Source organism: Salmo trutta, chromosome 16 (assembly GCF_901001165.1).
Source record: "Salmo trutta chromosome 16, fSalTru1.1, whole genome shotgun sequence".
In the NCBI taxonomy this organism is placed as follows: domain Eukaryota; kingdom Metazoa; phylum Chordata; class Actinopteri; order Salmoniformes; family Salmonidae; genus Salmo; species Salmo trutta.
The window spans coordinates 58,544,711-58,566,972 of NC_042972.1; the positions used below are offsets into that span (position 1 = coordinate 58,544,711).

The window sequence follows — 22,262 nt, forward strand, 5'->3', positions numbered from 1 at the left end:
TATGAGACATCCCGAAAATCGGTCTTCTCACAAAATCGTCTCTAGCGTCCGAACGGTTTGGCCTATAAACTATTATTGATCTGTTTTTGCTCTACCGTCACAAGTGTCTTGGGATGATCCTTGGTATGACCTTCTTGAAACAATCCCATATAGCTTAGTAGAACCCTCTTTTTCTGTCTCTTCTCTTTCTCCTCTGTTTCTCATTACCCGCTACTGTCAATGGAAATGAGAGTGCAACTTATTTGGCAAAAAAAATTCTAATTGAAATCAAAACTGGATGGTCTTCAGAGATCGATGGGAGAGGTTGAGGGTAGCTGAAGGATAGGATAAAAAAAAAACGATTGTAGAGGTGAAAATGAAGGGAAGTATGTGTGTGTATATAATATATATATTATAATATACATTATTTACAGTGCATTTGGAAAGTATTCCTACCCCTTGACTTTTTCCACATTTTGTTAAGTTACAGCCTTATTCTCAAATGGATTAAATTGGGGGGTTTTCCCTCAATCTACACACAACACCCCATAATGACCAATCAAAAACAGGCTTTTAGAGATTTTTGCAAATTTACTCAGTACTTTGTTGAAGCACCTTTGGCAGCGATTACTGCCTCGAGTCGTCTTGGGTATGACGCTACAAGAATGGCACAACAGTATTTAGGGAGTTTCTTCTTCTCTGCAGATCATCTCATGCTCCGTCAGGTTGGATGGGGAGCTTCGCTGCTCAGCTATTTTCAGGTCTCTCCAGAGATGTTTGATCGGGTTCAAGTCCGAGCCATGCCTGGGCCACTCAAGGACATTGAGACTTGTCCCGAAGCCACTCCTGCATTGTCTTGGCTGTGTGCTTGGGGTCATTGTCTTGTTGAAAGGTGACCCTTCGCCCCAGTCTGAATTTTCTACTTTGCTCCATTCATCTTTCCCTCGATCCTGACTAGTCTCCCAGTCCCTGCTGCTGAAAAACATCCCCACAGCATGATGCTGCCACTACCATGCTTCACCGTAGGGATGGTGCCAGGTTTGTTCCATACGTGACGCTTGGCATTCAGACAAAGAGTTCAATCCTGGTTTCATCAGACCAGAGAATCTCGTTTTTCATGGTCTGAGAGTCTTTTATATGCCTTTTGGCAAACTCCAAGCGGGCTATCATGTGCCTTTTACGGAGGAGTGGCTTCTGTCTGGCCACTCTACCATACAGGCCTAATTGGTGGAGTGCTGCAGAGACTGTTGTCCTTCTGGAAGTTTCTCCCATCTCCAGAGGAACCCTGACCAGGGCCCTTGATTGCTCAGTTTGGCCGGGCTCCTAGCTCTAGGAAGAGTCTTGGTTCTTCCTAACTTCCATTTAAGAATAATGGAGGCCACTGTGTTTTTGGAAACCTTCAATGCTGCAGAAATCTCTTGGTACCCTTCCCCAGATCTGTGCCTCGACACAATCCTTTCCCTGAGCTCTACAGACAATTCCTTCGACCTCATGGCCTGGGTTTTGAGCTGACATGCACTGTCAACTGTTGGACCTTTTTTATATAGACAGGTGTGTGCCTTTCCAAATGATGTCCAATCAATTGAATTGACCACAAGTGAACTCCAATCAAGTTGTAGAAACATCTCAAGGATGATCAATGGAAACCGGATGCACCTGAGCTCAATTTTGAGTCTCATAGCAAAGGGTCTGAATACTTATATAAATAAGGTATTTCAGATGTGATTTTATTTTTTTACATTAGCAAATTTAAAGAAGTTAGCTTTTTCATTGTGTAGATTGAGGGAAATAATTTTATAAATCCATTTTAAAATGAGGCTGTAACAAAATTTGGAAAAAGTCAAGGTGTCTGAATACTTTCCGAATGGACTGTACATATATTTTTTTGTAAATATGGGGGATTGGAAGTGATGCAGACAATTACATTGACGGAAGCCACAATTTATCTGCAATATTCAAGCTGATCTACTTCGTTAAAAAAATAAATGGGTTCAATTTTAGTGCTCTCCTTTCACAGGCAAGACTCGCTCTCTTGTCAGTGAGTCTCTCTCTCTACCCCTCTCTTAAATGTGTAATTGTATTGCCAGGAAAGATGGTTCAATTCTTTCAAACAACCATCAATGACATTTTCAAAGCTATGCTGTCCACATTTTGTCTACTGAAATTTTGTAAATGATTTACCGTTTCAGAAAAATATTTGTCACATTTGATACTTTTTTATTTTTTGCTTATCGTGAATGGCATGCAGAGTGCCTTCAGAAAGTATTCATACCCCTTATTTATTCCACATTTGTTGTATTACAGCCTGAATTCAAAATTGGTTAAATATATTTTCTCTCACCCATCTACACACAATACTCCATAAGTGAGAACATGTTTAGCAATTTGTACAATAATACAAATAAAAAATCAATTTACATAAGTATTCACACCCCTGAGTCAATACATGTTAGAATCACCTTTGGCAGGGATTAAAGCTGAGTCTAAGAGCTTTGCACACCTGGATTGCACATTATTATTTGTAAAGTTCTTCAAGCTCTGTCAGGTTGGTTGTTGGTCATTGCTAGACAGCCATTTAACTCTTGCCATAGATTTTCAAGCAGATTTAAGTTAAAACTGTAACTAGGCCACTCAGGAATATTCAATGATGTCTTCGTAAGCAACTCCAGTGTATATTTGGCCTTGTTTTAGGTTATTGTCCTGCTGAAAGGTGAGTTTGCTTTCCAACAGACACTGGGAGACAGACTGAACCAGGTTTTCCTCTAGGGCTTTGCCTGTGCTTTGCTCTATTTCGTTTAGTTTTTATCCTAAAAACTCTGTAATCCTTGCCGATGACAAGCATACCCATACCATGATGCAGTCACCACCATGCTTGAAAATATGAAGTGGTATTCAGTGATGTTGGATTTGCCCCAAACACAACACTTTGTATTCAGGGCATAAAGTTAATTTCTTTGCAGTATTTTTTTTATTTTACTATGCAAGTCAGTTAAGAACAATTTCTTATTTACAATGACTTTAGTGCCTTGTTGCAAACAGGATGCATGTTTGGGAAAATTGTTAATCTGTTCACGATTCCTTTTCACTCTCATTTAGGTTATTATTGTGGAGTAACTACACTGTAAAACCGAATAAGTTAGCAGAACTCCATACATTTGTGGCAACTGATTGCTTCAGGGTTTTTTTTAATGAAACTTAAGTATTGATTGATACAGTACTTCATTTCTGTTAATTAATATAACATTTTGATTACAGGTAACAAAGTAATTAGAATGATTTACTTTTACTCTGATTTACTTTATTACTCAGATATACAGTAACTTAAAATATATATTGATTTTAACTCCTGCTTAATTAAGTAAACGTATCCCCCCCCAGTAGTTTTACTTCAAACTTCATGAACTTAATATTTTTGTTATGCTTACTTCCTAGTCATTAACCTGTAATCAATTATTGCGACAACTAATACGCAAATTAAAAACAAATCTACGTGAATCAAAAAGTAGTATTACAACTAATCAAAAACTGGAAACTGATTGTGAAGTTTTTTTGGTAGCACCAACTCAAACAAAATAAATGCAATGTTAATAGAAAAATATATATATAATGTACAGATGAATGCTTTTAAACCAGGAATAATATGGACTTGTTGCAGTAACAATAACAGATTTCCTGAAGAAAAAAAGACTCCTGATCAGAGTACAATTAAAGAGAATATAGTAAAAGTTTCACATTTTAGAGAACACAGTGCAAGGTTCACAATTAAAGAGCACAGATTGGGGTCTCGGTGGAGGTTTGGGTCAGTCATTTTCAATTCAGTCAATTTGGCAAGTAAACTGAAATTAAGTATAGCGAAATGCTTGTGCTTCTGGTTCTGACAGTGCAGCAATATCTAATGAGTAATACACACACCTACGTAATGGAATATATAAATATATGGATGAGGAATGTCAGAGCGCATAGGCTGAGATACAATAGATGGTATAAAATACAGTATATACATATGAGATGAGTAATGCAAGATATGTAAACATTATTAAAGTGACTAGTGTTCCATTTTATTAACGTGGCCAATGATTTCAAGTCTATGTAGGCAGCAGCCTCTCTGTGCTTGTAATGGCTGGCCTTGAGTTCGAACCTGTTGTTCAGTTTTTCCTCGTTGCCTTCTTTTGAGGAAAATATTTGAATTTCAGTTTACTTCCTGAATTGACTGATTTAAAAAAAAAAATGGAATTGACCCAACCCTGACCTCCACTGAGACATTGCCCTATATGTAAGCCCCAAAATCAACTTGTCAGTGCTAGGCCTATTCGAGTGCCATGTTAATATCGGTGGACAGCATGCTTAGAAACAGTAATATCAACACATTTGAGAAAGGAAATGATAAATTAAGCAAAATTGCACATCTAAGGAACACCATGACCTACAATTATTAGTATACATACTGCAAAGGTTCACTTTTAAAGAGAATACTTTACAGTAGCATTTCCACTGTGGTTGGGGTCAATTCCTTTTCAATTCAGGAAGTAAACAAACATATCAGTATCAATTCCAATTTTCCTCATTGCCTCCTATGAGATTAAACTAGAACTGGAATTTCAGTTTACTTCCTGAATTGACCCCAAACCTGGTGGAGGTGCTACTGTAATAATGATTAGGGGGTAAGGGCAAGTGTCTTTTGGGGTTCCTTTTCTTAACAAAAATTCAACATTGTCAAATAATTTGGAGGACAGTTTGGGATTATGAAACAGCATATTATTTTAAGTAAACTGAAATTCCAATATCAATTGAACAGGCACAATGCCTTCCAAAAGATCATCAACAATTTGATGGGGTGAAAATACAACAGTGGCACAACATCTTGTACATTTAAAGTCATGGCTGGCTTTTGTTCTCAGGCTAAACTCTTTGTGGACATGTAGTGACTTGGCTCAGTATTTGGTTCTGATTTTGCTTAGAATAACAACCGCTTCAGCTGCCTTTCCTATCTCTCAATCATTTGGGTAAGCCTTGAAACTGTACACAATAGTAGCAATTTTCTCTAAGATGTCATATTTTTGGTCTCTAGACAACTGAAGATATTTCCATTCCTTTCAAATGCAGCGATTCCTTCTCTAAGCATCAACTCATCTGAAAGTATTTCTGTGTCAGCTGTAGAGCTTGTATCTCCTTCCACTAAAAGGTGTAGTGTTGCCTTTTGTGACAACTCCTCAATTGTCCATCAAGCAGGTAGGTTGTCCATCAAAGTTCAGGGTCTTCATACTGCAAGTGGAAGTCATAGTCAAACTTCAAAATGCCTTCAAAATGTTCATCAAGTCATCAACAGATGCTGGACGGGAGCCGAGGGTTACCTAGTCAGTTGTACAACTGAATGCATTCAACTGAAATGTGTCTTCCACATTAACCTAACCCCTCTGAATTAGAGAGGTGCAGGGGGCTGCCTTAATGGACATCCACGTATTGAGAGGTTGCACTTGGAATATCAAAACAATACAAATGGCTTCATTAAAACAAATAATGACTCACCATAAAATGTTCAACTCTTTCTCACTCGAATGAACGTCTTGGGGGTCAACAGCAGCTGGACATCAATGTTGTATGCAGAAAAGGGGACAGTGTCATTGAACTCAGATTGCAATTGGACAGACGGGCTAACTTGTGTAGATAGCTCATAGGAACAAAGATGTTCTACATACCATGACTCAAAATGACTGCAGAGAAAATAAACATTTTTATTCACAAGATATATCTGAGCAATTTTGCAGAACTGAGGCAGCCCCCCCACTGACTCCAACTGACAAACAAACCAGGGGCATAGTCTGTTCCATCAACAGTGACCTTCGATGTAGTGCAGATTGTGTTGATGGTCGTCTCTCCCCCATTGTAGTGGTGGAACTAGGATAGACATTAGATGTTTGGGTCTGTGGTGTGAAAAATGTAGAACTGAGATGATAAGCCATCAAGTACTCGTGTCTGGTTGCCAATGTCTTCAAAATGTTCTTAAAGTTCTGTGTGTCGTGTACAATACTTTTGAAGAAACAATGTTTGCCCTCAAACCACATAGTCCAGAGGTGCACCAAGGGCCCAAAACACTTAATAAGGTTGGGATAGTGCTCGACATAGTGATGTTTATGGCGAAGTCTATACTCAGGGAAGATCTCTTTAAGAATCTGTCTATGGTCACTAATTTTACACTGCAAATACTCAATGGTCTCATATGTAAACACTAGACACAAGCCAATTCTACCACTTTTTTCACATCAATCAAAACTGCCCATGAAGCATCACCCTCAGGGACTTCACTGCCCACCAACTATGGAAGTAATTTGAGGAGAGTGGCATTCTCATGTCCATTCCCCCCTATTGTCCCTTTAGAGGTGAAAGTCTTGGGAATGAGCTGTGGTCTATCAACTTTGTCTGTGTGCTGATATTGGAACAATGCTATCTTCCTGTTTAAATAATCAAAAGTTAAGTACTTAAGGTGAATCATCTCTTTTGGGGCAAAGAGAGCTCACAATACCTTCCAAAAGATCATGTCTTCTATCTGGTGGAAAACCTGTCATGGGGTGGAAATACTGCAGTGACTCACGCAGTACACAATCTACTTTCACACCAAACTGACTGCTCAGAGTATCACTTTGCACAACATTCTGTACATTAATGTCATGGTTGGCTTTAGTTGTCAGGCTAAATTCTCCTTATCTGACTTCATTGGACTGAATCTGTTTGTTGGTGGTCATACAGAATCTACAAACATACTCTGCTCTAAAAGACTATAATGAAAATGCCATCCTGTTCAAGAGAATGAATGTCATGTAATAATCGTACAAGTACAGCCGCGTAACCATACTTTTGGAGGTCTGTCACTTTACACATTGCGGCAAGCTGTATAGTGTGTGAGGCTGATTTGATATTTACTGGGTAGATTGGCAAGAACCCAGTATGCTGCTGATAGTTTGTGAATTTGTCTGGATATGCCAAATTGGTTAGGAATTTCAAAATCATCAATATACAGCTGGAGTGACAGTTTAAGTTCTCCTGTTGAGAATAAGTCATTTTCATGGAAATATCAACCATCTTTGTGGGACTTGTAGTGACTTGGCTCAATATTTACTTCTGAGATCTTGCTTAGAATATCAGTGTTTTTAAACAGTTCTTGAATCATCTGAAGTATTGGAACATACACCATTGTGTATGCAGGTTGCTCGAAGTCTAATGTCTAACTATCCCATAAGTCTATGGGATAGTTTCTCTCAACAAATGTTTTTCTCCTCTTGGAAGATGACAACTGTGCACTACCACTGGCAAGAATATTACTGTCTATGACCGCATTGACAACTTTATTAGTGATACTATTCTTAATGGTGTGATCATGCTTCTACAATACCTCGTTAATTGCCTCTGATTAATGGTTGGGACAAGGAGAAAATCTGATTTAAGTGTTCAACAATTTCTTGTAGCTGGATCTGACACATGAAGCATAGACTGCATTTTTCTAAAATAAAGTTACATTTTGTTTCAGCTGATTCCTCAATTCACCAGTGTCATCATTGTCTGAAGCATCATCTATTTCTGTGCTCTGGCTGGGACATTCTTCATTTAAGTCATCTGAGCTAGTGGCAGGGGAGTTATCAGTTTGCTGACAGACAATGTCATCACGGAAACCTGACCTAATACTCACTTGGTGTGTCCTACTCGTGTGAATTAAATGAGTATGCATTTGTGCGGTAATCACAACTCTTAAATGGGCATGCCACCATCTCATGCTTCTTTACATTTCCCCTAAGGTGACTGAAGATTACAGATTACAAGAAAGGTTGCTTGAATGTACACAGTGGCCAGTTAAAAGATGCATGCTCCTGACCAACAGTATTCCTGACCTGCCCTATTCCTGACCTGCCCTATCGCGATAGATGAGTTTGAAGTGCATTGAGCGACTGAAATGTGCAAACACAATCTTCGTAGAGACATGGCAGTGGACTCACTCGAGGAATGACTGCTTTAAATGATAGTGTTTTAGTAAATGTGTTCTGGAGTGAAATGGGGTTGCACACAACTTACATTTACGAGCCCTTCTATTATCGTCAGCAACCTGGAAGCAGAAGAAATGGTGTTCACAAATTGGTTACATAAACAGAATAATCCAAAATGTTGTTCCTGAAGTCATAGGTAAAACTCTGGCGGCCTATCATTTTTAAAGCTAAGAACATTTTGTAAGTTGGTCTTAGAAAATACCGTTGTACTACCTGAATGGCACCTGAGGAGATGGCTGCCATTTTACGGGCTCTTAACTAATTGTGCTATTGTGTGTGTGTGTTTTTTGTGATATTTGTAACTTATTTTGTACATCATGTTTCTGCCACCGTCTCTTATGATGAAAAGCTTCTGGATATCAGGACAGCGATTACTCACTTCGTACTGGACAAAGATTTTTTCTTTAACAAGTTGGATGCGAAGGATTTACTTAAGACATCCGACAAGGCCAACATCCCCGTCATTCGCATGAGAAAGAGACGGAGATATCAGGGACGTAGGTTGGGCCTTGTAAGGATCCGACGGCGAGTGGATAATCTGCCTCTACCATCAGTCCTATTAAGCAAATGTAGACTTGCCATAACAAAGGTCTTCAGTCAATGAGTACTCAACTCATTTCAGCTTTCAATTTTTTATACATTTGTAAACATTTCTAAAAACATAATTCCAATATGACAATGTGGGGTATTGTGTGTCGGCCGGTGACAAAATCTAAATGTATTCCATTTTAAATTTAGACTGTAACACAACAAAAAGTGGAAAAAGTCAAGGGGTGTGAATACCTTTGGAAGGCAATATACATGTTACAGTAGGCCTAGGTGTTACCTCTGTGTTTTCCAACTACCGGATGGTTCAACCCTAGTGGATCACCTACCTGCTGTACTGTAGTCTCTCCAACATCCAACCAAATATACATATTCAATCCCTTGAAACAGTTGCTAAATTAGAATTGTCAATTCGCTGTGGGAGCTCTCTCCCTTAATGATGGAGTGGGCCGGAGCAGATGTAACGGAAATCAATGCGAGTAATCACATGGCTGACTCACATTCCCCAAACTCTCCCGTCCTGCTCCTCCTCTTCACAGATGCCAACAGCAAGAAGAAGAGCCTCTCATATCCAGTAACTCGATGTAATGTGTGGTGTTAAGACTGGGACCAAATCATAAAAAGCTTTTTTGGTTCCATCTAGCCCAGTGCTGTTGAAACCCCAGCCGGGGTGAATGTGTCCTCAGTGGTTTAGATGGCTTCCTGGGTCATTGACTGGCTGTGTAAGGACAGAGAGAGAGTGGGAGGGAAAGGAGTGGGGAGAAGGGAGGGATGGATCTCAGATTGCCTGTGGGCATACGTTATGCTCTGGGAATAGCTATTCATCCTGTGGATTTAAACACCAGGGCACTTATTAAATCCTCCTGCAACCAGTTGACACATGGTGAGATACACTGAGCCTCAAAAAAGCTGAAATGTCTTGAGTCAATAAGTATTCAACGCCTTTGTTATGGCAAGCCTAAATACACTGAACAAAAAATGAACTCAACATGTTTCATGAGCTGAAATAAAAGATCCCAGAAATGTTCCATATGCACAAAAAGCTTATTTCTCAAAAAATAATTGCACACATTTATTTGCATCCCTGTTAGTGTGCATTTCTTTGCCATCCACCTGACAGGTGTGGCATAACAATAAACTGATTAACAGCATGATCATTACACGGTAGCACCTTGGGCTGGGGACAATAAAATGATACTCTAAAATGTGCGGTTTTGTCACACAACACAATGCCACAGAGGTCTTAAGTTTTGAGGGAACGTGCAATTGGCATGCTGAATACAGAAATGTCCAGAAGAGCTATTGCCAGAGAATTGAATGTTAATTTCTTTATCATAAGCCACCTCCAAAGTTGTTTTAGAGAATTTGGCAGTACATCCAACCGGCCTCACAACCGCAGCCCACAGGTATGGCATCGTGTGGGTGCGCGGTTTGCTGATGTCAACATTGTGAACAGAGTGCACCATGGTGGCGGTGGCGTTATGGTATGGGCGGGTATAAGCTACAGACAACGAACACAATTGCATTTGATCGATGGCAATTTGCACAGAGATACCGTGATGATATTCTGAGGCTCATTCTCGTGCCATTCATCTGTTGCCATCACATCATGTTTCGCATGACAATGTATGTTTTGTTCTATGAGATAATATTCTCCAGTTATCGTCACTTTTTGTGCCTTTTGAAGCATTTAAGTCATCAAAAAAAGCACATAAGCACATAAAATCTTCATCATTCATAAAGGTCATGTTAACTTACTGATATTATCTCATAGAACAAAACATAAGATATCCATAGTGTGTGTTCATCTCATACCTTATGTCTGCATTTATCCCAAAACCCTATTCTTTCCCCATTCACTTTGCCCATAGGAATGGCTGAATGAACCAGCGGTAACTCATTTGCGTTTTTAAGACTACAAGCTGTTGAGATCTATAGCTAATAGAGTGGTGAGGAGAGGCCTCAGAGTGGCGCAGCATCACAAGTGGTGCGTTACTACAGAATCGGGTTCATTCCTGGGCTGTGTCACAACCGGCCATGGCCAGGAGTCTCATAGGACGGTGCACAATTGGCCCAACGTCGTCCGGGTTAGGGTAGGGTTTGGCCGAGGGGGCTTTACTTGGCTCATCACGCCCTAGCGACTCCTTGTGGTGGGCTGGGTGGCTGCAGACTGACCCCTATCGCCAGGTGAACGGTGTTTCCTCTGACTCATTGGTGCGGCTGGCTTCCGGGTTAAGCTGGCGGGTGACTCTGCCTTCGCCTATCCCGAGCCCGTTTGGGAGTTGCAGCGATGAGACAGGATCGAAATTGGGGAGAAAAAGGGGGGTAAAATACAAAGAAGAAAAAGAGTGGTGAGGAGGAGTCTAACATGTTCGGAAGCGACTTCACCATTCATTTTCTGTGTTCAGGGTTCACTCAAACATTGTATTAAGCTTTACTATTGACAGTTACAGCTGATTTCGGGATTGTATATAGATTTGCTCTCCTTAAATGTGAGTCGATTTATTAAATCCAACTTTTTGCCGCCGGCTCCTGATATCAGGGCAGAGAAACTACAACATGTCTCCTGAAATAGCAGAGTGTGCATATATATGATTATGTACTGCATATATACAGGCTATTTATACAGAAAATTGGCATAAAACACAAACTGTGTGATGGAAAATGTTTGTGCTTTTCTAATAACCAATTTCTGAGTTAATGTAAGTGACTGATTGATCGTGCTTCGGAGGAATCCTCACTATCAGTATCTGCAATTTGTCAGTATGCCCAGAACCTTGTTTTGAGAACGAAAGGGATATCTCAGTTTCAGGGTCTCAACTTGGAGACAAGAAACCTCGTGAGGTATTGGTCAGTTACATGCATGAACCAAAACGATAATGAGGAATTCATTATGAATAATGAATAAGCTAAATCATCCAAATATAAGTTGTCTGTGTAAGCAGTTTATAAGAGAACTAACGGGACTGCCCCGGCAGAGCTCAATTCAGACCGGTACTTTATGCATCTCAGTTTGACTGTGACCTCTCCAGCTTGCTGTTAATAAACAATGATTCATTTAAGATTGACTTCAGGTGTCCCTGGTGGTAATTTCCACAATATGGAGTTGAATTTCCATGACAACTGTATTTATAATTATATGACAATATTTTAGGTTGACAATAGTTATATTGCACATAGTTTTAATAAGTAAGTACTGGCACCGTTTTAGTGAGGAGGATTGTGTGGGAATTCGTTTTCCAAGGAGGAACTTTGTATTTTTTCAAGGTCAGTCACTGTCTTTCAGCCAACGACTCATCCCAGCTAATGTTTCTAGGGAGAGAACATTTTTGTAATGTTCCCCTAATGACTGTCCAGTTTTACGTAAGTTAGGAAAACATTCTTTCTATGTTAGCAAAAACCTACTGAGAACCCTTTTAGCATGTTTTGGTGTCAAAGTTAGGATAACATTTCCTTAATGTCAAACATAACTTATATGGAACGTGGTTACAATGTTCTCAGAATATACAAGATTGAAGGTCTAGACAGATTTTATTGGACGTTGCAAGAACCCTTATGTATCCAGTTTTCTGACGGTTAGGAGAATATTCCATCAACGTCCCACCAAACATACACAGGACACAGTTGCCATGTAACCACAATATAAGATACAATGTTCCAGGCATGTTTCATGAGAACATTGCAAGAACATTCCTCTGTCCAGTTGTCAGGACATCACCTGATGGGCCCAACATTTTAATTACACATCACACCTTGTTATCAAGGCCTTGATTGGTGAACCACTGATCCAGTCACAGTACTTTTAACATAGTGTTTTCAACTTGCATATTTGACATACATGATTACATTGTGCATGTTCATTTATGCAGTCATTGTTATTCAACATGTCCTCACCTGGGATTTGAACTCACAACCTCTTGGTTCTCAACATTCAGATCTTCCTGTTACACCACCATGTCTGTGTCAGTTGACTGTTCTCTCATCATTGATTTAATTTACTTAGTTCAACAATTTAAGGGCTTTCTGTATATTTGTCTAATGTTGGTGGGGCAAATAAACATGTTTAATTGATACACCTAAATCACTATGATCAATAAAAGTTTATCTTGAGTGTACTTTTAACAGAGCTGAGATTTACAGTGCATTCGGAAAGTATTCAGACCCCTTGACTTTTTCCACATTTTGTTACCTTACAGCCTTATTCCAAAATGGATTAAATATTTTTTTTTCCCTCATCAATCTACATACAGTACCCCATAATGACAATGCAAAAAAAGCTTTTTGGATATTTTTGCATATTTATTAAATATAAAAGTATTCAGACCCTTTGCTATGAGACTCGAAATTGAGCTCAGTTGCCTTGAGATGTTTCTACAACTTGATTGGAGTCCACCTGTGGTAAATTCAATTGATTTGACAGGATTTGGAAAGGGACACACCTATTTATATAAGGTCCCACAGTTGAAAGTGCATGTCAGAGCAAAAACCAGGCCATGAGTTTGAAGGGATAGTCCGTAGAGCTCAGAGACAGGATTGTGTTGAGGCACAGGGAAGGGTACCGAAAAATGTCTGCAGCATTGAAGGTCCCCAAGAACACATTGGCCTCTATCATTCCTAAATGGAATAAGTTTGGAACCACCAAGAGCTTACCGCCCGGTCAAACTGAGCAATCGGGGGAAAAGGGACTTGGTCAGGGTGGTCCTGATGGTCACTCTGCCAGAGCTCCAGAGTTCCTCTGTGGAGATGGGAGAACCTTCCAGAAGGACAACCATCTCTGCAGCACTCCACCACCAATCAGGCCTTTATGACAGAATGGCCAGACAGAAGCCACTCCTCAGTAAAAGGCACATGACAGCCCGCTTGGAGTTTACCAAAATGCACCTAAAGCACTCTCAGACCATTAGACACAAGATTCTCTGGTCTGATGAAACCATGGTTGAACTCTTTGGCCTGAATGCTAAGTGTCACGTCTGTAGGAAACCTTGCACCATCCCTACAGTGAAGCATGGTGGTGGCAGCAATATGCTGTGGGGATGTTTTTCAGTGGCAGGGACTGGGAGACTAGTCAGGATCAAGGGAAAGATGAACGGAGCAAAGTAAAGAGAGATCCTTGGTGAAAACATGCTCCAGAGCGCTCAGGACCTTAAGGCGAATGTTCACCCTCCAACAGCCCGGACTTGAACCCGATCGAACATCTCTGGGGAGACCTGAAAATCGCTGTGCAGCAACGCTCCCCATCCAACCCGACAGAGCTTGAGAGGATCTACAGAGAAGAATGGAAGAAACTCCTCAAATACAGGTGTGCCAAGCTTGTAGCGTCATCCTCAAGAAGACTCGAGGCTATAATCGCTGCTGAAGGTTCTTCAACAAAGTACTGAGTAAAGGGTCTAAATACTTCTGTAAATGTGATAGTTCAGTTTTCATTTTGAATACATTTGCAAACATTTCTAAAAACCTGTTTATGCTTCGTCATTATGGGGTATGTATTATGTGTAGATTTATGAGAAAAAATAAGGAGAGGGCAGAGGGCAGGAACATAATTACTAATAATTAATAGACTGCAAATTGACAGCAAGAATCCCAAACATATATAACATTTGACTAAAACATAATCATTTCAAACCTTGCTTACATTTGTGTATGATCATATATATCTCTTTATTATGTATGGGAATACTTTGGAAAGTATTTCCAAAATTAAAATCACTTGGAGCTGATTTGATCAAGCTTTAACAGTTTTCTTATGTCCAAACAATACTATTTTTTTGCTCAGAAAACTTGGGGGGGCAAAAAAAAATCAATCTGGCCAACGGGCCACCAGTTGGGGAACCCTGTGTGAGGGTTTGTTCTGGACAGGACCTAACAATACTGGCCCAATAAGCACATGCCCTAGATAGAGCAGTGGGCAATTCCAGTCCTCGGGGGCCTGATTGGTGTCACAGTTTTTCCCCAGCCCCAGCTAACACACCTGACTCCAATAGTCACCTGATCATGATCTTCAGTTTAGAATACAATGTGATTAATCAGCTGTGTTTGCTAGGGATGGAGACAAAGTGGGACACCAATCAGGCCCCAGAGGACTGGAATTGCCCACCCCTGCTCTAGGGCATGTGCTTGGTTATTGGGCCAGTATAGTTAGGCCCTGTCCAGAACAAACCCTCACACAGAGTTGCCCACCCCTGCCCTAGAGATATCCCTTATTTGGACCGTGGTTAGGGTGTTTGTCATTTGTGCTGGTGGCGTGGGTTTGAGACCCGGGGCCGCTAGGGGTATCACCCTACTCTCACATTCTTAGCAATCTATGATAATGTCATTATTTGGCAACAGTTACAACACACCTATATGATCTAATTAAAGTGTGTTTCTCATTGAAATATGAGAATCGGTACAGTTCTGGATAGCTGAGCATCTCAAAGAGAATTCTCTATCGTCGTTTTGAAATCCACACCACATGTAGAACAAACGTGTCTCTGATAAGGAATCACATCAGCTCTCATTATTGCATTTCCATCTGTAACATTCCTTATTTGTTGCCGAAACATGGCCCAGGTGGAAGTGTTGCTTCTGAAATATACCCAGAACATAGTTGCCATATTCTTAGAATATCAGAAACTTTCTCACATTTGCCATTTAAGCAATGATGTGCCAGTTATTCCAAAACAATACACAACACAAAGTTCCATCTCCAAGTTTGAATGTGGAAAAATAGACAAATTGCAATAGAATCGCTTGGGACCAGTGTTGGGGGTAATATATTACTTACAGTTGTATTACTTTTATGAGTAACAGAGTAATATAACGAGTTACTGTCTTCAAATATTGTAATATTATTAGTTACTTTTTCAAGTAAGCTATATATTACTTTCAGAAGCATATCTCTACCGGCGTGTTATATATTTTTAAAGCCTTGTCTAATGCTAATAGAATTCTGACTGTTAGCTATCTTAAAGCTGTGTTGTTATCCCACTTAACCTTTTCCTTGTGAAAATTGTCCCATTATTTTGAGTTAATCGAGGAGAAAGAGAACAACATTTTAGTCAAATGCAAACTCTGCAAAGGCAGCATTGATCTGTTTGTCCAGAAACACCACATCAAACCTGAAGAAGCATCTGGAGGTCATGCACAAAGGCATAAAGCCGGTAGCCAAAGTTCCAGAAATGCGTAGAAATCTATACACATTATGGTAATAAACAAATATGCATAAACAACTAAATTTCGACATAAACAATCAAAATGTCTGATAAATTCTATTTAAAACAGCAATAATAACATTTACATCTAGTAGATTACTAAGAATATGAGAGTAGGGTGTCTCCCCTAACAGGTTTTGAACCCAGGTCATCAACACCAATGACAAACACCCTAACCACTGTCCCAATAAGTGATATCTCTAGGCCATGTAAATATTGGGCCAGTATAGTTAGGCCCTGACCAGAAGAAACCCTAACCCCTCCTCCCTGGGCACTTGTGTAGATCTGAAACAACTTGATAGGTGTAAGCAATAGGGTGAATGCACTTTGAAGCAAATCTCAGCTCTGTTTAAAGTACACTCAAGAAAATATTTTATTGATCGTAGTGATTGAGGAGTATCATTAAACAAGTTATATGCCCCACAAACATTAGACAACTATACACTGTATGTTATTAACATTCAAACGGCACAGTAATGATTCTCCAACAACAATAGACTGGCTTTTTGTTTAACGCCTATTGCTGTTGTTCCTCCCACTTCGGTTGACACGCCAACTTCCACACACTTCACGTGTGAAGTTAACCGTACTTTGGGACGCAGTACCTATACTTGTTTTAGCACGCAGTTTCGACATTGTAAAATGTATGTTTTATTCACAGAAGAAGATTCACCAGTCGCAAGTTTATTAAATGAGTTGCACCTCAAATTGAGCTGCATGCTTGCAAATCGTACTGAATGTATTCAAATGTCAAGTTATAACTTTGCCGTTACATTTTTCACACGTCATGATACAAGCAAATAAATTAATAAATCAACCAAGACCACAGTCTGTCATTTCAAATGGTAACAAATGAGTCATAGTGGAAGAACAAGCAAGGTGGGCAGAGCCAAGCAGAGCTAGAGAGATCCTATTGGCGCGTTCTGTCAAACATTTGCATATTTCCATTAGGGAACGCCTACTTTGTGAAGTGCGCGTGTGTAATAACTAAATTCGCCTTTGCACTCCTTCAAAACAACGCAATCTTTTGAAACTTTGGAAAAGCGTAAGGTCTACAAAACTTAGTTCACTCTGTTCGTAACAGATTTTAGTTTTGGGAACAGAAAATTGTATTGAGATAAAAATGTAATCCATCTCGTTACATCTTCTCCCACTGCAGAGTGGACTAAGTTTGGTAGTGAGTGGAAAAGCCAAGCTTTACATTTATACATCCGGTGGAATTTCTGTCTCATTGTTCTATCTGTGAAATTAAATGACACGTATGAATCATGACAGGCTACAAACTCGAGCCGACTGCGAGCTGGGGTAGGCTAGGTCGTTTCACGTCTCAGGCCCTCGGAGGAAGCCGATAGAGAAAGGGGTGAATTTGCTGCTAAAAAGGCAAATCCAGGAGGCAAATCCAGGAGGGTAAGCAGGCCAACATAACAAATTATTCTACTCGTTCACAAAGAGACAGGCGTGGTTAGAAACTCCGATCAAGAATAGGCCTATAAGCGTTCTGAGCTTTGATCAATGCTGGGAATAATATTTAGATGTTGATCCGTAATTGATTTCTTTATTGTGTATAAAATATAGAAATAGTCTATATATATATATATATATATATATATTTTTTTTTTTACAAATTAGGAAATATTACCCAGGTCTGGATCGGATCTCGTCCTCATATGTAGTTACAGCTCTGTGTGCAGGTTATGTTTTTAATATGACTGAAGGCTCTACTACCGACTGAAGCGATGCGCTCTCCTTCAAACACCAATTTCACGGCACTGTTTGTTTGCGCATGGCCAGTCGCTCTCGAGGTCTTTCCGTCTCACTCGCAACCGGCATCTTTGTACAAAAAAAAATATTATCACTGGTGCGTCAACACCTGGGGTAGGTTTTCCTTTATTGCGTTTAATATTGATATATCAAGAGAGTAGTAGGCCGTCTGTTTTTTTATGCATAGGATGTTTGTTATAGTATTGTAGGCTAATGTGATTCTTGTTGAATATTTGTCCTCTTTGATTCATTGACGCATAGGCCTATATATAGATATCGACCTCTTAAAACGTAACATTTCATTTAATAAATAGGCCACGTTATTGTGATGGTCATCAAGGTCATGCCAGTGTTGATTGTGCACTGTTTTTAAAAACTATTAAACCTCTATCGTGTGCTAAAATTGAAGGGATTTCATGATATGTAGGCCTAATTCATATAGAAAATGTGTCAGTAGCCGACTGTTTGAGGTAAATATTTAGCCTACAGCCTATTGTCACACAGCTAGACCCTCGTCAATCTCTAGATCTGGTAGTCTACAATTAGCAGATTCGCTATGATTATGATAATGAAAAAGGCTGTTCTTGTTAATAATATATAAACGTTTTTTGGCTCTCTCCACCCCGTTTACAGCAGTAGCACTACATCGAGCTTAAATGGTGGGAGGGATGCATTTATTCCCAAATAAATAGTCTACAATCTGCGAATCAACAGTGAAGTGTTTAATATACGTATGATTAAAATAGCCTATATGGATCAGTAAATGCGGGTTTGGATGGTTAACATTGCCAGCATTCAATGTGATCAGTGCACTTCTAGGCAGTGTTTTGCCTGATTAAGAAATGCGCTCTCCATGACCAAGGTTTACACACTTCAATGCTTTAATTTGAAATAATTATTGTTTCGTGACGGCTGCATATGTTATTCTATCTCATTTAAAGAAATATATTGTGGCCTTTGTTAACCTAGAATATTCTATTTCGATTTAAATTACGTTTAGATTTCACTAAATATGGTAGACTATTCAAATTTGAGAGGCAGGCACAGCATGCGTAATAGCCTACATGTCAATGTCTATTTCATAATTTCATAAATTCCTGCAGGTGTTCAGCAAAATAATTAAGGGCGGCATAATTTAACGACATGAGCAGATCCACTGAATGTCGATGGAGTCTGTGAATGCCGTAGAGCTCCATGAATTGGGGGATGGGGACAAGCGCGCTGCCTGCGAGGCCGCTACAACTCCGGGACAAGGACCTCGGACAGCGCCCAGAGCTGGAATCGAGAACACGTCATATCAGGAAGAAGAGCACGAGATGAGGTTAAGTGACCCAGCCAGCTCGAGTGTTCATCGGTCCATGTCTAATGATAGGGGCTACCAGACACAACCCCAGCCTTTCCAGCGAAATGAGCTGTCACCCAGGTCTGAGGAGGGCCATGTGACTGACTTCAATGACCATTCTGTCGACTATGGGTTCATATCTGCCCTGGTGTTCTTGGTGGGTGGAATAGTACTGGTAATCATTGCATACACCATCCCTCGAGAGGCTAAGGTCAACCCAGACCTGGTGTCAGCTCGTCAGATGGAGAAACTGGAGATGTACTACGCACAACTGGGCTCGCACCTCGACAAGTGTATCATAGCAGGCCTGGGACTGTTGACTCTAGGGGGGATGCTCTTGTCCATCTTGCTAATGGTGTCCATATGCAAAGGTGAGCTGTACCGCCAGAGGACTTTTGTCCAACCCAGGAAGACGTACGGGTCGATTCACCTGCGGATGAGACAGTTGGGCGAGGGGGGAGAATCTATTGTTGAATGTGAACCTAGTCACACTGGCACCACAGCTCCAGCCACAAGTACAAATGGAACAGAGATGTCCAGTGGGACCCGACAGGAGTAGCACAATCTGAGCACGTTTCTATCCACAGACTGTGTGAAGGGTTGTAATCATTGCTTGAGGGGCTTTGTGAAAAGTGAAGAAAGCAAGGTAAGCTGAATGTGGTTAAGACTAAGAGCACATCTGGAACTACACATCATGTATTGTTGGATGTAGGATCAAATCAGAGACTGAGATGGATCTGAAAAGCACAATGGGCACCCTTGAGGAACTCATTGTATAGGCTAACTTGACATGCTGTTAACAGATGGCTATCAGCATCTTTTCAAGACTTGAATATATGTCTGGATAATATATTTATCACATTGTTAATGAACAAAACGTGTACAATATGTATAGGCCTACAAATGCTGTTGTTGTTATTATTATCATGTAAGGATACAATGCCTTAAAAAGTTAGTCACTGTAAATTGTGTACACATATGCTAACATACTAAGCTCATGTGAGCCCATAAGCCAAGTTAAATATGTAGCAACTCACTGGAGCGACTTAACCTGTTGGTTGTTATTATAATGTGGTCTTGGCAAGAATATACAGCAGCACAAACAAAAACATCTAAGCAAGTGAAATGTTAGATATGCATCAGAGGCTTTGGGACAGGTTTTTGCTGAATTTAAGAAAACAACAGATTATTTTATTTCATAATGATGTAGAAATATATATACCAAATGTGGAGAACCGGCACAACTTTTCCTCCAAAATGTGTTAAGGAGAATGTCCACACACACCATCATGCAAGGTCTTGACCAAAGAAATGGGGTCATAATTATATACTATAATTGTCCCAGTTGTTTGCTACAAATTTAGCCTTTTATCTTTAAAAATACATTAGAGCCATTTGGTAACATAGATCATATATCATAGAAGTCCTTATGAAACTTTGCAATGGAATAATGGAGCTGGAAGAATAAATCTCTCTCTTTCTCTCCCCCTCTCTCTTTTCAAATCAGCATGTTATTAAACAGCAGCCGCACAATATTTATTTATTATAAATATCAAACATTCATGATAATGGAATATATCGCCTCCAGATAACAGTTATTATCCAAATGAAATATTATTATAGACCAAATTATTTCATGCAAACCAAAGGCCTTTTCAAATGATTTAATGGAGAAAGCTAATCACTTCTAAAGAAAGTGGTAAGAATAAAGTACTAGTATACAGATTCTGATTTTCTTACCATCTGGTGATGCATTACATATAGAGCAACTGAATGAGACAATTTACAAGGCATATTAATGATTAAAAGCTAAGGCTCCTTTAACATCAACTGAGGCTTTGGCAATTTTTCTTCTCTTACAATTCAACTGCGAAGTTGATATCCCTTCGGTGTATGTAATACATGTAATAGCCCAACATAAAAACAAATCTAAATCAGAGTGTATTAGTCACATGCACAGGGTTGCAGATGTGTTTGTAGGGTACATTGAAATTCGTATGCTCAGAGCTCCAACAATGCAGGTCAACGAGAAGTGAGTGAAACAATAATAACAAATAATAATAGTAATAATACTAAGTAAAATAATATAAAATAATCAAATAATTCATTGTTGGTCTCTATATTGGCAAGTGCACTTTTGGAAAGGAGGAGCACATTTTCCTGGAAGAAATTACAAATATCTGGCTTACTGGTATTAGCCATATATACTGTAAGTTATGTAAAGGTGGCCATTGTTTTCATTTTGAATCATGGAGTTAATATTATATTCACAACAAATATAGACAATATATCAGAGAATTAAGTTTACAGATATTTAACAACTATTTCTATACAGTATATATACAGAACCATTGTTTGTATCAATGTAACGTAGAAAATATTTGACCTCCACAATTGTAGCTGTTCACGTCATAGGCCTACTCATAAGTATTGTACATTGATGAAACTTGCAGAGCAATCTAGCTGTAGATATCAGTTCAAGGTTTTAGGAGGCTTTTTCTTATAATGGTGTTTTCAACAATCAATAAAGTGTCTGTCTATAGGTTATGACCAAGAGTAATGTTGCATTGCTTGTTATTGAAACTGTTAAAAAGAGAGGATCCGTTGAATGTCCATGTTAATCTGATTGTGTTTGATGAATGTTAGGTAATGTTGTATTACTACAGAGATGTTGGACTCATAAAGGCCCTGCTAGTCTAAGTTTTCAGTTATTACATGTGAATACATACATTTCACATATGCACAACTGGAATACACTTCAATACCTTCTCACTTATTTTGGGTACCAGTCTGTTTTTGCCGTCATGCCACTCTTTGTCATGCCAAAGATGACAAGGAGTTGACATGATAGCACCAACACGATATGAGACTAGGCTACTTCTCACTCAAGGATCATGAATGAATGTAAACTATCCCAAAAGGTGAACAACTGTGGCATCACAATAATGCTCACAGTATTTATGTATTATGGTTGATGCAATACTGATGTATGTTGACATTTGACGATTGAATGTCGGTTAGCATGATATCATCTTCACATTTTACACACAAAAACCACACAAGAACTTATGTTATCACAATTACAGTTGAAGTTGAAAGTTTACATACACCTTCACCAAATACATTTAAACTCAGTTTTTCACAATTACTTTTTCACATTTAATCCTAGTAAAAATTCCCTGTCTTAGGTCAGTGAGGATCACCACTTTATTTTAAGAATGTGAAATGTCAGAATAATAGTAGAGAATTATTTATTTCAGCTTTTATTTCTTTCATCACATTCCCAGTGGGTCAGAAGTTTACATACACTCAATTAGTATTTGGTAGCATTGCCTTTAAATTGTTTAACTCTGGTCAAACATTTCGGGTAGCCTTCCACAAGCTTCCCACAATAAGTTGGATGAATTTAGG

At 39.4% G+C, this 22,262-nt stretch overlaps 1 protein-coding gene across 2 annotated transcripts; it reads left to right on the plus strand.

Annotated features, from left to right (window-relative positions):
- The first annotated feature begins 16,799 nt into the window (after nucleotides 1-16,799).
- On the plus strand, nucleotides 16,800-21,551 carry LOC115151112 (transmembrane protein 74B). Of its 2 annotated transcripts, none has more exons than XM_029695103.1 (2): nucleotides 16,800-17,155; nucleotides 18,613-21,551. In XM_029695103.1, exon 2 carries the CDS (start codon nucleotides 18,670-18,672, stop codon nucleotides 19,408-19,410), a length of 741 nt encoding a protein of 246 aa, XP_029550963.1. In that variant the 5' UTR covers nucleotides 16,800-17,155; nucleotides 18,613-18,669; the 3' UTR covers nucleotides 19,411-21,551. The 2 variants fall into 2 exon arrangements, with proteins under 2 accessions (XP_029550963.1, XP_029550962.1); XM_029695102.1 differs by lacking the exon at nucleotides 16,800-17,155 and adding an exon at nucleotides 17,371-17,623.
- The last annotated feature ends 711 nt before the right edge of the window (nucleotides 21,552-22,262 follow it).